Source organism: Vicugna pacos, chromosome 2 (genome assembly GCF_048564905.1).
Source record: "Vicugna pacos chromosome 2, VicPac4, whole genome shotgun sequence".
NCBI classification, from domain to species: Eukaryota; Metazoa; Chordata; class Mammalia; order Artiodactyla; family Camelidae; genus Vicugna; species Vicugna pacos.
The window spans coordinates 23495763-23512563 of record NC_132988.1 but is presented as its reverse complement, the minus strand read 5'-3'; the positions used below and the strand labels follow the sequence as shown (position 1 = coordinate 23512563).

Here is a 16801-nt window from a genome sequence, read left to right as displayed (position 1 = left end):
AGAGTCTAAGTTCCATGAGCAGAGAGACTAATTAAGGGATTCTGCTAGAACAAGCAAAAGTTAGTGTTAGAAGAGACCAACAGCAGATACGTATTTTAAAAAGCATTTACTTTTCAGTCCATACCTTTAATTAGCTGCATCACTCCAGGGACTATAATTATCAGAATTGCTGTGAGCTTGCAAAAGGTTAGAAAAATCTGGATCCGGGCGCTCCAGCTGACACTCATGCTATTTAGGACCATCACCACGGCTACAAAGAAATAGATGAAGTTACAAAAGGCAAATCCTCATCGGCATGAAGACACCTTAGGTCCTGGCTACTCGAGGTGCCATCAGTGAACCAGCAGTGTTAGCATTACCTGGAAGCATTTTAGAAATGCAGAATCTCAGGCACCACCCCAACCTAAGAACTACAAATATGCATTTCAATAAGATCTCTAGGTGATTTTTATGCACACTGAAGTTTGAGAAGCTTGGATAAAACCTGCAGACAGTAAGAAGTTATCACTCATTCTGTTTTCTATATATGTCAGTAAGAAGGGACAAATACTGTACTGCCCCAACAATCCTATAATAAAACCTTCTAAGCAACTTCTTAAGTCATCACATGCAGTCAAATTATTACCAAATGCAAATTTGTGTGCCTGATGCTCTGTGAGGCCCAAGAAACCAAAACGTTGGGGTTTGGAGCAGAGAAAGGTTGATTGCAGGGCCCGGCAAGGGGGACTGGGTGGTTCATGGCCAAGAAAACCCCAGACTTCTCAAAGGGTTTCAGCAAAGCATATTTAAAGGCCAGGTAAGGGAGGGGATCACAGAGCTTGTCATCAGCTCATGCACAATCCTCTGATTGGTTGACGATGAGGTAAGAGGGCAGTCAACACTATCAACCCCTCCGCACCAGAAAGTCTGGGTGCTATGTGCTCTCAATCATCAAGTAGTTAATTTCTACACTTTGGTAGTGGTTTTTAGCATGTAAAAAACTTAGGAAATACACATGAGACACTATTACCTGGGTACGTCAGAGAGGAGCTACAGCAGAGGATATGGGGGAGGGGTTTGTCCCCGGAAGGTCCCACAGGGTCCTGCTCAGTTACAAGATTGCTGAATGTAACTCTTCAGCTTTATACAGCAGGCAACTACTTCCTTGCTCCATGATTGCAGGTGTATTCACCTGCCAGCCTGGGATCACACACAAGAACTGGGATCACACTCAAGAAGGGACAGTATGTCGAGAAGATGGCTGAGACCTTATTCTTCCCTCTCAGGACTAGCCTTAGCCAGCAGTTTTTGCAATTCCTCTCCACTTTCCAATTAGCACATCAAGGAGTGACTTTGAACCTACTCTAAAGATATGTTTTGGGACTTGAAAAAAGGTTGTAAGTGATAAATTCAAAAGAGTTCCCCGAGCAGGATGCACATTGGGTCCGAGGCCAGCAGAATTTCCCTGTCTTGATGCTGTCTGCCGTGTTCTGAGCAGTACAACTATCCACTGCCCCTCTCCCCACTGTGAACCATGAGCACCGTGAAGACAGAACAAGCAACATCCATCCCTGTATTGCTAGTATCCAGCTTCATATCTGCCCCAGGAAGATAATCAACACAGTTTTCTTGAATAAATGAATGAGCTGGGTCACCAGCTTAAAATACAAAAAACAAAAAAACAAACAAAAAAACCTATCTTCAGTCAAGAAGTATGAATGAAGGGTGATACTGTCATACCCTGCCTCCTATACTCTGCTGCAATGACTGAGTTATTCTAGACAGTGGATTTCAACTTTATTCTCTTTCCAAAACCTTACGCTTAGTGTTACTACTTCCTACCCACCCCCCCAAAAAAGCTACTTCATATCTGACATTTATAGTTATTATCTGTAAGCTTTATTTTTAAAAAGGTGTATTTCCCTGAAACAAATACCAAAAATGTATGAAGAGACTTCTCAGCAGACAAAACACTTGTAGAATTCTTGTAATTCAAGTTGCGATAGGGAGTTTTCCATATGTACAGTAATGAGTGATTGTCAGTGTTTCCATTGTCAGATGTATCATTAGCTCATTTCATAATTTAAGAATTGGTTCAAATGTTATCAACACATGATATATAATAGTAAAAAATCTTAAATAACCTAGACCCCTGAAGAAGTTAAACATTTATTACACAGAAGTGTGTTCGTGACATATTACTAACCAATACAGCAAATTACAGAGGCATAATGGACTGATAAAGACGCAAAGAGAAAAAAGGACAGGAAAAATTCTGAAAGAGTGTTTACCAAAACATTAACAGAAGGTGTCTACAGATGATAGAATACTGAATAATTTTCAAGTTTTAAAATTTATTTTTCTACTGTATTTTAATAATTTTTATAATGAACATGAAGCATTAAGTAACAAAAATCAACAAAAGCAACTTTCATTTCTGAAAAAAATTCAAAGATGGGAAGAATAAGGGACCAATAGATCCCATACAAAGTTAAACAGGGGGTTACTAATGAAGAAATGTTTTGAAGGAGTAATTGATGAGAATAATTAGAAAGGCTGGAGCCCTAAATAAAACTACATGGGAGGCTAAGGGAAATATTTTATCTTTGAAGCTGAAAACATGAAGAAATAGACAGACCCATTGTCAATAGCCCAGTGCATTATTTTATCAGCGGAAAAGTAGAAAATGAAATTATTTTCCTCTCCCCTATATAAAGCACTTACATTTTGAAAATAATTTAATGCATCTCTGCTCTCATCTTCATCATCCAGTGATTCTTTTCCTTTTTCTATGCAAATGACTCTGTGATAATGAGTCATCATATGAAAGGGATTATGTTTTTAGTTAAGGAGATTCAGCACTGGTCTGAAAATAATTGGACTCATGTTCCCACCACCAACAAAAGAGCACTGTTTTCTTTTGAACAGAGCTCCTAAAATGCCAAACAGTTTCTGAAAGTACTCCACAATAGGAAAGAGCTGTTGTACAGAGAGGGAGGGAGAAAAGGGAGGAAGGAAGGGGGAAAAGGAAAAGAGGGAGGGAGAGAGGGAGGGAAGGAAGGAAAGAAAGGAGGGGAGAAACGGACAGGCGGAGGGAGGGGTGAGGGAGGGAGAGGAAAGAGAAAGGTATTCTCATATTTGGAGCCTCTATGTATTTGGGAAGAGAAAAGAGGGTTTGTTACTTTCGTAAAGCACGTATGCACTTAATGCCTGATGAAACAGAAGGAAAAAAATGAATCTGAAGAATTTTCTTTTATATTTCATTCAGTTTTCTTAGAAAAATGGAAAACAAAAATCGAACAAATATTATGCCTTGATAATCTCACCTTGCTTTCCTCTCAGACAGCGGAAATAAAAATTCTGGTTAAAACTGATTTCTCTCAAAGGTTTCCCAAAACCCTGCTTTATCTGAGCATCCAGACAGCACCCTCATTATTTGGTATGCCAAATTCCAGATGAGATGTACCTCTCTGACCCTGAGGAATACAGCTTAACAGGTAACAAGGCAGTCAGTACAGAGGCACCGTGAAGGTCCTCAAGTGGCTGGAACTGCTGTTTCATAACGTGTTTTTACAGAGAAATTTAAGTCTATGTATGTTACTTATCCAACAATATTGAAAAGGGATTTGGGATTCACTAAATGCAAGAGCTTTTGGAATTTCTGAAACAAATAATATCTACTTTGTTTCTTATATACTATCTATACCCATTGTAATCAAAGAAATCTGAGTAAGCTTTCCTCCTCCTAATTTTACTTCCTTTGAATAATAATTGGTAATTTCGCACATTAGAAATTACTTGTATCAACTTAGGCTTATTATTATTATTTTTTTGCTTGCATTAAATGTTACCAAATTGAAACTAGAGGGACATATAGTTTTTATTTACCCAGTAATGATTCAGTTTCTTAGGAAGTGAAAGGCAGAAATGAAAGCTATATGGATATATCCTGGTGATCAGAAATGCATATGGAAGGGAGCTGCATGTGAAGTGGATGTTTAGAGGAGTGTTAAGAACCGATGCAGTGATTTAAGGATTGGCAAATTACTTCTTTCTGCATTTCCGTAATTCAAGTCTGTCTTTTGTTTTGCAGAGTGAGATTACTGAGCCTGGATATATTGGGTTTTCTCCCAGGTACAGGTTCTCCCTGGCTACTGACTTCTGCTTTGTGCTAAACTGGCAAAATATATGTGCACTGTATGGGTGAGCTAAAGTGAATTGTTCCACTGTTCTTTGTGACAGCTGCCTGGGTTGCCTTTCTCTTTTTGTTCGCATTCACTTCCTGGATGCATTAATTTCAGAGAAGTTGTGTAGCCATAAACACCTTTACAGAGCAGAGAGACTATATCTAGGATCTCACTATTCAGAATAAAAATGGTAAGCATTCAATAAATGTAATCCTTACACGGATAATGTTATTTAATCCTCATGTCTCTGGGATGTGGTTACCATTATTGGCATTATCTTTCAGATGAGCAGCTGAAAATCCGTACACTACTTAACTTGCCTATGTTCTCAGAGGTTAAGTGTGAAGATAGGATCCGGGCCAAGTAAACTGATTTTCTAGTCCACTCTTTTGACCCCTCCCTCACAGGTAACCATCAAAGAGGAAGTAGTTCAAAAGACCTATATGATCTCACTAGCATATCTATTTCTTCCAAACTCCTGGTGGCTCTTCATCTCTGCTAAGGTTCATGTTTATCTTGGCTGGGACTTCAGAACACACTGGTTCCACATTTCATCTGTCACCCTTCTGAAGGGTATGGTTGTTGTTTGCAGTCCTTGTATATTTCAGTACTATGTTTCTCTACCTAAGAATTGGTTGTCATGGTATTTAGTTTTGGTAGAAAAGGAGTAGGGATAGCCAGACTTCGGAAGACTTAAACAGAGCCGCTCCACATGCAATATTTGAAATGCTAGCCCAGAACCGGTCCTAGATTATCTTTCATGTAATTTAATGATGCCAGGAAAACACAATTTTAGAAAAGAAAATACAGTAATGCTCTTGTAGAGATGGTTATTTTGTTCCTCACAATGCAATCACAAGTGTTATTTTGTTTGCTTCCCCTAATTATGCCCACAAGTTAAGAGAAGAAGATAGGGCTCAATGCTGGAGAGGGTGTGAAGAAAAAGGAACCCTCCTACACTGTTGGTAGGAATGTAAATTGGTGCGGCCACTATGGAGGACAGTATGGAAGTTCCTTAAAAAACTAAAAATAGACTTACCATATCATCCAGCAATCCCACTCCTGGGCATATATCCAGAGAAAAATACATTTCAAAAAGACACATGTGCCCCAGATTTCACAGCAGCACTATTTACAATAGCCAAGACATGGAAACAACTCAAATGTCCATTGATAGATGACTAGATAAAGAAGTTACGGTATATTTATACAACAGAATACTACTCATCCATAAAAAAGAATAAAAACGCCATTTGCAGCAAAATGGATGGACCTGGAGATCATCATTCTAAGTAAAGTAAGCCAGAAAGAGAAAGGAAATGCCATATGATATTGCTTGTATGTGGAATCTTAAAAAAAGGACCCAAAGGAACTTACCTACAAAACAGAAATAGACTCAGACAAAAAGAACAAACTTATGGTTACCAGAGGCTAAAGGGGGTGGGAAGGGATAAATTGGGAACACAAAAATTGCACCTCTTAGGGAGTGATGGAAATGTCAGGTATCTTGATTGTGGTGGTGGTTTCAAGGGTGTATCATTTATCAAAATTCATCAAATTGTACGTCTGAAATATGAGTAGTTTATTGTACAGGAACCATACCACAATTTAGGTGTTAACATTAATTAATTAATTAAAAAGAAGATAGGGCTCTTTACTCACCTACATAAACTAAACTAGCAAGAAAGTTGAGACTCAGAGAAGTTGTTAGGGATGCCTCTGGGAGTAGATCTCACACTGTAAGGAAAATATTTTTACTATAATATTCTGCCATTCAAAGGTATACTTACATAGGGTCTAGTTTCAGGAGACCAGAACAAAAGACTAGATGTCATTTTATATACTGAACATATTTCGATGCTTACTGAAGCTACAAGGAGAGTGAAAGTTCATGAAGTCCCATAGAAGACAAAGGGAGTCATAACAGTACTGGGCTAGAGGCGAGTTGACGGGTGAATATCTAAGATTCCCTGTTAAACTTCCAAGTGTCTGACATGTCTACCAGAATGGACAGGATTCTGGATAAGCAAAAACTCTTAATTTTTATTAATTTGATGCAAATGAAAAAGAGTACATTAAAGGCAGGGGGCAAATTAGTATTTAGTAACTCCCAACACCCACTCTACTCTGATTTCTTAAATAGTTGGTTCACATTTCACCAACCTTGAAGTTCTTTTTCTCTATGATTTGATTATAACCAGGTCCTTCAAGGTTTGCTCATCTTCCGTACTTGAAAGAAAGAATTCAAGCTCCTACAAACTGTTTCCTTCCCCTGTAGGGAAGACAGGGAAGCAGTTCATACCATTCAACTCTCTTCTCTCCATCTCACTAACCTTCTACCCCTCTCCTCACTTTGAAAGCTGCAGAATGTGAGAGATTTGCCCCCAGGCTAGTTTCTCCTTCTCTATCTCCATCTCCACCTACTGTTGCTCCATTAAAGCTCAATTCTTCTCAGAGACAGTCTGGCATTCCCAGTTAGACCACTGATTTACATTATCTACCACTGAGTCATAAGCATAGCCAGCTTCCTCTTTTAGTGCTTCTGATCCTAGGAAAATATTTCCTCAGAGACTCAAGCTTGCAAAAGAAACATCAAAATTTGCAAACTCCTGTTGTAACTAACGGCAAAAATAGAAGGACCTGTCTAGGTTAATCCAAGATTTCCTCAGGCTGTCTGCTATCTAGTCTATCACCAATCTCTACTGCAGGAGTTTTGTAAATAAACTGCAACATACTTAATCAGCCCTACCTATAATTGTTTTCAAATTTTGGTTTGAACGGTTTCCATTTACTCTTCTAAAATACAAATTTTTCCTTTAAAAAGTTTAGTAGAATTGGGATAAATAAGAAGTCATTTAGACTTCCCCAAATAGTAATATGTTATCATTATCCATCTCATTTCAAGTCTATCTCAGTCCAAGCTGTGGATTTGTAAATATTTGTATAATATCTACTGAAAGTTTGCTGTAGTAGCTTTTAATGAGTAACCTTTACTGGCAATTCACAGAGCTCTCAAAAAATGATACCCCTACCTTTCTCTTTTTGAATATAATAATTCTGCCTCAGTCAGTTGAGGGACAAGAATATAATGGGTACAGCAATTGCTACTGATCCGACCCCTTAGAGGAACACCAGATTTATTAAGAACTTTCTTTGGGAAAGGCACTCTGCTCAAGGTCTTACAAATCTGACTAATTTCATCCTTCCAGTCATTCAAGATAAATTATCTTTTCACAGGTATTTTACCAATAAAAAAACTGATGCTTAAAGAGGTTCAATAGTTAGCCCCCCAAATCACGTAACTAAGAAACTATTGCACAGAATTTCAATTCCAGGTTGTTTGCCTCCAGAGCCTGAGCTATAACCACTATGCTAAGATGGTTCAAAAATTCATGGTGTTAGATCTGAACATCACATCAAGCAAAGTCTATTTCATTTACCACCAATTTCCTGCTGCCTGAGAAACTTGAGGATGTGTCATTCTCCAAGTTCAATATGCAGACATTCCACTGGCAAATCAACTAGAGAAAAATTATCAGACCTCTTCTCATAGAAAATCAGTTGTCAACAAATATTTCTTGAGCACAAACAACATATTAGGAGCTATGTGAAGGGTTGGAAATAGTACAGAGAATGAGCCCCTGGTCTCATGGAACTTCCAACGATGTTTTCCCACAAGGGAAATAGCTACCATTTGTAATTTGTTCTCTAAAAATTTCTGGCATTACCCAAAACACTTTATATACATCATGTCTTTTAATATCATTAAATCCTGACAAGACACCTTATGAGACCGAGCATGATTTACAGATAAGAACACTGGTGCAGAAAGGTTAAGTGACTTGTCCCCACGTCTCACATCTGTAGTGTGTGTTAAGGACAAGATGAATCAAGTACACCATCACCACTCCAGAACTTAGAAATATCTAATTCCAGTATTTTTCTTTGTCTTTCTTTAGAGACTTCACAGAACAATTATGTGTATATGCTTCTTGGATTAAGGGTGAAATCCAGGATGAACCTGTTTAAGTTCAGAAATACATGTACTTAACACTAGAGATGCATTATGTGTAATTCCTAACTCTTTCCTGCTAACTAACCCCTCATTTCTCCATTGGTAAATGTTCATCTCTTTCTTTACTGCTCTATTGAAACACCTCAGCCATCTACAACTAAAATTTCATTCCTGAGTTTGCAATTCAGTTATTCCTGTGTAGCTCTCTCTTTCCAAGTAGTTCAAACTTAATCAGATGGAATCATATTGATTCCTAAAACAGTGATTCAAACAGTATCTACAATTTAGTAATCATTTTCCATCATATTCAAGGCTCTGGAATCTAGACTCTTGTATTAGGAAATTAGAGTCATATTTGTCTTCACACCACATATGTAATGTTGTGCATGTTCTTCCATTTTATTTCCTTTTTTTTTTAAAAAAAAGTTCTAGTATCTGTGCCCATTAATGAAATGAACAACTTCCTAATTTGGAGACCGTAAAGAAAACTCCTAGTTGAGAAATGCTACTAATAATCAAATATTGAAAGAAGACTCTTATCATGATCATTGATGGACACTTAAAATCATAAAGCATAATGAGAGTGACAGATGTTAACACTAGGAAATGTGTGAGCACAACACACTCAACACAGAATCGTCACTCCACAAGGATACGTGTGTTACAGTTCAACACGTTACTACCAAGGAAGGATCATTTCTAATTCAGAAAATCCGTTAAAAATTGGGTTTTCTTTTGTAAAAGTCTTTTTTTAAATGTACAATCCAGTTACTAGTTTACTAACAAGGTGCTTTTGTTTGCCTATTTAAAAAGATCAGCCATCATATCTATTGACCCAGTGCAAAACTGGCATGTAACATAGTATCAGGGATCACTCCAAATCCTTATTTTTTTATTTCCCAGAACAACTTTGGCAAGGTGTTGTAAGCAAAAAGAATACCATGTGGGGAACAGTTTCAGCGTGTAGGAAGTCTGAAGAAACTATGTCTCTAATCACTTTTGTGGGTTTTTTTCTTTTTCAGATTTACACCTATGATACTCACTTATGCCCACGGCTGTAATGAGCTTGATTGCAAGTTCAGGAATTTCACATTGAATAAAAAATGGTTCCAGAATGTAGCGTCCAAATGCCAGAGATATCACAGCAGTGGCTGCAGGGCTAGAAAAAAATATATTTAGGTTAACTACAGAAAAAAAAAATAGCATCTTCACTAAACTTCTTCTACCTTGAGGTATGTTCTTCAGCATAGGGAACCTATTCCATAGGAAAGTCTGTAAGTATGAAACTGTCCATCTTAATCACTATTTTATCCTCAGTGTTTAGTATAATGTCTGTCATACAGTAGAAAACCAATAAATATTGACTGTATGGTGATGTGTGAACTCCATAGAATGACCCCTGCAATGTACTGATGTGTTACAGATTATTTCTGACAAGAGTAACTTAATCTGAAGTATAATTTTAATAATGAGTATTTAGGTACCATGGGTGTTTTCAATGGAAGAGGAATGAATATTAAAGCACCTCAGTATCTTGACACCCCTCAAGCCATTCATTACTCTATTTGAAAGTCCAACCAAGTAATGTGAGTCTATTATCACCAAGAAATATATGAACCCCTTAAAAAAGCTTTAGAATACATCTAGGTAATTTTTTCTGTACACAAACACAACACACACACACACATGAGGCAGCTCTCTTGGGATTCAAGTAACATTTGATTATGAGCTACTTGAGAACAGAAATTGCGGCTTATTCCACATTAGATCTCTTTAACTGGCCATACACCATTCAGTAACAGTTTTTGGAATGAATGAATAAATGAATGAGCACTGTATTGGTGCTACTATTGCAATTGGAGCAATCATGTTTATCATACTGCTAAGCAATTAGCCAAAGCACGGCTAATTAGCCAATACAATTAGCCAATACGGGGCTGAAGAGGGACTCAAGTCCAGCTGCATCAGGCTCCAAAGCCTGCCTTCCTGACCAGCCAGCACTCTATCTAAGTAAGTAAGTAGTACACTCACTGGAATGCTGAGTATGTTGTATTCAAAATATTGAAACCTTAATTTTTCGGTCATTTGTTCAAAAAGAATTTAATATCTTACAATTAGGGCACTAAAGTAAGCAGTAGAGGGGTCACAAAAAGTGTGACACTTGGTCATATATGCTTTTCAAGTTTTAACAGGGAAACAGAGCACAGATGCCTGAAATATTAAGGAGACTACAGGACATCATGTTAAATGTCAAATGAGAAACAGAGACTGCATTTTTCAGAAGAATTAAGAGAGCAAAGAAATACCATAAACCAGAGTGAACAGGAAATTAACTGTGGAAAAGACAGAATTTAAGTTGACCTTTGAAGAGTAATATTCAGATTATCAGCAAAGAGTGGAAGGCACATCCCGGGCAAATTCTGGATGTTAGAAAAGGAACAAAAGACTTCCTTATCATTATTTTGTTACAGCAAGTTTTACGCATTGCAGAATTGTTTAAAATGAGCACAGACCTAACAAAGAAGTAAACGCTGCTCTCAGCTCTCCACTGAAAAAGGGACTCCTAGGACTATAAAAATCAAGATTAGTGTTAAGTCCACACTTATGAGCTCTGCATTCGCCACATAGCCACACAGGACAGGATAAAAGCTCACAGGAGCTCTCAGCTGTGTATGTCTGATAAGTTTGCAGGAAGAGCAAGGTTCTCCAGTTATTTCTGCTAAACTTTGCCGTCACAATGTGCGAGTCACGTTTCAGGGGAGTAGTCTGCCTCAAGGAGCTGTGATACTCTCAACTTCTCATGTGATGTCATAAGTTTCCCACAAAGTTGGAGGAAATTTGCTATTCAGAATGACTTAGCATTATTCGGTTTGATTTTAAAACGAGATAATCAGGAAGAGGAACACATTCTTAAAACAATAAAATCAAAAAAGCTTTCCGCAATGGTAGTTCACTGATTTGTTTAACATGAGGATATGAGTCATTTATGACAAGTGAAATTTTGTTTCTTTGGAGAGTATAGAACTTGGCAACTTACTCAGCTGTTAAGAACAGAAGTTTCCTAGTCACGAAACTGAGTAAACTAAAATAACTTCATGGCATAACCTCCAAGAAGGAAAAATGTCAGTTCGTAGCCTAATGTTTAATATTGTCTAATCACGATTTATAATCAAACAGAAGGTCTGACTCATCAAGGTAGATTTTGATGTTTCATCTCCTTTTCAGGTCAACATCCTTCCTGAAAATGTCATAGAGAATAACTGAGTATTAAAGAAAAGCAGCTGCTCTGAAACTTTAGCATGGCTGGCAAACTACTACTAGTGGCAAAACGCATTAAAAACATTGAGTAGCTTACTAGCCAGAAAGAGAAAGAAAAATACCATATGAGATCGCTCATATGTGGAATCTAAAAACAAAACAAAACAAAACAAAAAACATAAATACAAAACAGAAATAAACTCACAGACATAGAATACAAACTTGTGGTTGTCAAGGTGGTGGGGGGTGGGAAGAGACAGACTGGGATTTCAGAAATGTAGAATAGATAAACAAGGTTATACTGTATAGCACAGGGAAATATATACAAGATCTTACGGTAGCTCACAGAGAAAAAAATGTGACAATGAATACATACATGTTCATGGGTAACTGAAAAATTGTGCTCTACACTGGAATTTGACACAACATTGTAAAACGATAATAAATCAATAAAAAATGTTAAAAAATGGATGAATGGCAAAAAAAATTGAGTAGCACAGGGAAATACATTTAATCTCTTGTAATAACATGTAATGGAAAAGAATCTGAAGAATATATATATACACATATATATGTATGTATATCTGAATCACTTTGCTGTACACCTGAAGCTAACATTATAAAGCAACTACACTTCAATAAAACATTTTTTTAAAAATTGGAAAAAAAAATTGAGAAAGGTGTTTCATCACAGATTTCATGTCCTGAAGTAGCCATGTTTACCACGTAGTCCCATGACATGCACATTTCTAATTACTTTAAAAAATCAAGATAATTCAAGAAAGGGAATAACAAAAAGGTTTATTTTTTCCTTAATTCTTTTCTATCTAGGATCTTACCGTATTATGAGCAGTTCCACCCAGACTCGCACAAAAGCTGGTAATGGGCCAAAGACTTCCAGGATATATGTGTAATGACCGCCAGATTTCTTTATACTGGTTCCCAATTCAGCATAGGACAAGGCTCCTGTGAAACATTTATAATGAAAAGGTGCAAAGTTAAAATATCACCAAGTCATCCAGCAGTAGAATGGATACAGCAATGTTTATGTTGCATGAGATGTTATTACATTCTTTGGTCTGAATGACATCACTTTTTCAAAATAAATAACTGTCATCCAATTCCTAAGAGCCTCCGAATTCCTCTTGTAACTTCCTCGTATTTGAGATCTAGTTAATTCTAGTCAAACAATGTAATTTTACTTGAAATGGTAAAGACAAACTTTAAAAACAATATATTTCTGAGAATTTTGAATCTCAACCTTAAGAACAAGGGACTAAGAAAAAAAGAGAAAATAGATGCTAATCCTTATTTTTCAAAGAACATAACTTCTCATCATGGAATTATCCTAAATTGACCTCATTATCATTATATTGAGAATCCTTTTAATAAATGATATTTCTGTGGCATACCAGAATAAGTAAGATTTATCTGCTCTCCCAGAAAAGCATGGACTCAAGGCCTTGCAAGGCTTCATGTCATTTTTAGGATATGTTTTGTTTGTCAACAAAATGAATTTTGACTCAGATATTCTATTTTTAGGAAAGTTTTTCTTGGATGTCTTTCAAGTATACACTCTGGGCGGTTGAAACAACATACTTTTTAAAAAGGGGTGCTATAACATTTATGTACATTAAGTAAAATGAATTATAAACCAAATTTTAACATGTAGCAATAAAACTCACATGGACTTGCACAAGTTATGTAACTTACCCAAACCTCAGTTTTATCCTCTGTAAAATAAAGATCTCAACCGTCATCTTATAAGGGGTTTGTGTGTATAAATGTGCAAATGGGTGTCAAGGACAGCACTGGGAGTGACACACAGAAAGCACCTCATGAAATACAGTTGCATCTACTCATTTAAGCAATTAATTCTCTAGAAAATGAAAAAATATATCTTGATATTATGTGAAAAGTTCTATCCACGCTGCTAAGTACCCAAAGGTAAGGTGTAACTTTTACCTGAATTACTCTGGAGATGAAAAGTATAGGAAATTATTACTACTCAGTAAAGCTTCAGGTAGGCCTCTCCAACGTGAATATAATTTAGATAATCAGCAAAATCTTAGTGTCACTTATCCTATTCCTGAACCTACCAGTGTATCAGAGTCACCTGGGAAAATTTTTTTTATTTAAAAACAAACAGAAAACAAATGCTAAGACCATACCCCAGACCTACTCTCTAACCAAGAGAAGCCAGACTCTCCCATAGAAGCATTCAAGAAAACCTGTGATTTTAAAATTCACACAACTAATTCTAAAGTAACTAGTCTACATATTGATATTTGGGGATCACTGATACAGTTTGTAGGTTTATAACTGATTGTAACTAGTTGCAGTTCACTCTCTGCTGGAAACCATTCGCCATGCTAGTTGACTGTACAGAAAAGCATCTAATACAAAATATTATTGGAAAGAGTCTTAACTACCTCAGAATTTATCGCCAGAGAATCAATCCCTAGTCCTGTGTATACTTTGCTGAAACTCCAGGATGGTTATCCCTGGTTTAAATTGAGTTCTGGACAAATGAAATTTTCATTTAAATGTCTCAAGCTCCATAACCACTTTCCCCAGATGAAAAAACTTCAAAACAGGATGTAAAAATCCACGTATTAACCCTGGCTTTAAAATAGGTTGTAAAGCAAATATATAAATTTTTTATTTTTAGTTCCTGAATTCTAGAGTTTTAAGATGACGATATTTTTTTTCTCTTATATTTTGCTTTGCTTCCTGTTAGGAATGCACTCCTGTCAAAAGTTCCCAGTAACTTAAAAGACAAGTGCAATGAAAATATAGATAAGTACATTAGTTCAGGAACACACTCCCTATAATTAGTAATCAAACAATACCAACTCAGTGTAAGTTTAGCTAGTCCCGTTAGCTTTTTTGTTAACTTCTTGAGATAATATAAATATGCAAAAGTATATTTTCATAGTACAAATCTGCATCACTTCAGCTTAATGCTCAGAGCCATTCACTTTATTATGTATGAATAACCATTTATTGTGTACAAAAGTGGAATCACATAGTGGGGGGTGCCTGCACATAGTATGCAAAATCCAGGAAACTGATAAAGGTTTCTCCTAGTAGATATTGACTTATTCTGAGTATACCAAGTGTTGTGGACAATTAAAGGCTGAGGGTGCACAGAGTCATTAAAGAAGATCAACAATTAAGTTTCTCTTTGTCTACAAACGTGCACACCACACCATATGAATACCACTAACTCTTTGTAAACACTTAAAAATAGAGTAGATATTTCTATAAAAACTAAGCCTTTGTTTCAACAAGTTTGATTTAAAATACCTTCTTCCTATTAATAGGAAGTTTTCTAGATGAATGCTCAAACCAATGCATTAAAACATGGCAAGGCCTTAAGAATAAATGAGTTGGTATATGTAGGACCAAAAGTTAGTACTTGGTCCTGGAGTTAGGACAAAGACTTAGTAACTTTAATGTCCAATATCTTTTGGAATCAAAGCACACTATTTGCCAAAGAAGAGCAAATATATCTCAGACATTTTTCACATAGCATAAATAAAACTTAATTTTCTTGACCATTCACCAGTTTTTGTCACCTTCACAACTAAATCAGGTAGCTTTCTAGTAATTTGCCCACCTCAGGAGGGGGCATTTGTTACCTCTTTACTATAGAGGAGATCTAGATTTTGAAGAAAAATTAAGAATCATACTTCTTCTACCAGTTCTGTTGAGACTAACTCAGTGAACAGGTGGACAGATTGTCTGTGTCTCTGGAGGCCAAGTGAACTCTTAATGAAGAAAACAGACCTGGGCAAACACAGCAAACGAACACCTAATTCCAGTTTTACAGTTTAGATTGTGAAAGTTTAGAGGTACTGGGGAGAGATCAAAGGTTGAAAAAAATGTAAAATATGCTCAGACACTTGCACTATTGTCACTTAGGACAGAGATTAAATTATATGCCATCACACTTCTTTCCACGTCAGGGACTTTTCAAGGAATATCAGGAATTGACAAGCACACAAAGTTAAAAAATTAAAAAGGAAAAGACTGCTACCCGTTTGTTTTGCCAAATAAAAAGTCAGTAAAAACTTCTGCTGAACACTCAGTTCTGTGTCTAAATAGGCCACACCGGGTTTCATTTCACAGGTGTTTCATTCAGCATGCCAGCTGCCAAGATGCCCCAAACAGACGTAACTGAGCACAAGTGCCTGGGACAGAAAGCTTGGTGTATTTTACTGGGTCATCAAAGTTAGCTTTGGTGCTCACGGCCACAGGGAAAAGTCAGACGATAATCTGTCTTAGGAAAAGAGAGCACAGCCTACAGGAAGCAATTTCAGGGAATTCAGGATTCTGCCAACAGTGGACACTGCGTTTGTATAGTTCACATATCTCACCAAAAATCCGAAAACTGAGGGTACCCTTTGCCATTCATTCCCTCCTGAGAAATTCCCTTCTGCTCTCCCAGAGAGCAAACAGACACACCCCCAGAGAAGCAGCTGCAACTCACCAAACAGTGACAGGACCCCACAGACCGTCCAGATAACCAGAGACAAGCCCACGCTGCCCGTGTTCTGGAGGATGCCCTTGGGAGAGATGAAGATTCCTGCTCCAATGATGGTGCCGATGATGATGGAGATTCCTCTCAAGAGAGTGATTTTCTTCTTGAGCACAACTCTCTCCTGCCCAGGTGGCTCCTTGCTGCCCAGGGAAGGCAGCCTCCCATGAACATTCCCCTGCAGGTAACCTCCATTGGAGATGGTGGACACAACGGGCTTTCTGACCATTGCAGGGACCCACGTGTGGGGAAAAAGGAAACAGAGGGAAAAAAATAAAACCCACAAACTTTCAACTTGGATGCCTCTTGGTGTGACTGATCGATCTCCTCCTGTTTGCTTTCGGATTCTTTCTCAGTGCTAGTGTGCTCACAGGTAAGACTCTAAGGTGTATTTTCGCCTTCAGCAATCTAATTACTCCTTAGGAACACCTGTGCGTTCGTTCATGGTGCTCGGGTCCCCCACCTCCCCGACTACCTCTGCTGCGGCGGCTGCGGCAGCTGCCCTATCATTACAGACCAGCTCAGCTTCCTCGTGGGCTGGTATTTAAGCTCCTGCCTGTCACACCAACTTACTCTAGCTAGATGATGATGCAAATTCTCCAGGTTTGCATCAGCCACATGAGAAGTCTCCAGCATTACTCAGCTCTTTTTTTTTTCCTTTCTTCTTTTTTTTTTTTTAACACTAGCAGCAAGTTGCTCAACTGGCCAAAGCTTTCAGAGAACAAAGCACACACTTAAGAGGGATCTTAACCAATCCAGAAGGAGTAAATTCGGAACAGACCTTCCCAGAGATTTAAAGCAACTCCTAGTGAGGGAAAA

General features: G+C 37.5%; 1 protein-coding gene across 3 annotated transcripts in view; it reads right to left on the bottom strand.

Moving 5' to 3' along the window:
- The window catches only part of SLC7A11 (solute carrier family 7 member 11), a 98985-nt gene extending 82434 nt beyond the window's left edge, over positions 1 to 16551 (bottom strand). For 2 of the 3 annotated variants that reach the window (XR_012077805.1, XM_072972243.1), the window contains exons 1-4: positions 15935 to 16551; positions 12279 to 12405; positions 9225 to 9340; positions 125 to 250 (exon numbers count right to left, since the gene is read on the bottom strand). Coding sequence is in view for 2 of the 3 variants with exons in the window: in XM_072972243.1 (XP_072828344.1) it covers positions 125 to 250; positions 9225 to 9340; positions 12279 to 12405; positions 15935 to 16211 (646 nt within the window). In the remaining variant the exon portion in view is untranslated. 3 annotated transcript variants of the gene reach the window in all.
- Between the last annotated feature and the right edge of the window lie 250 nt (positions 16552 to 16801).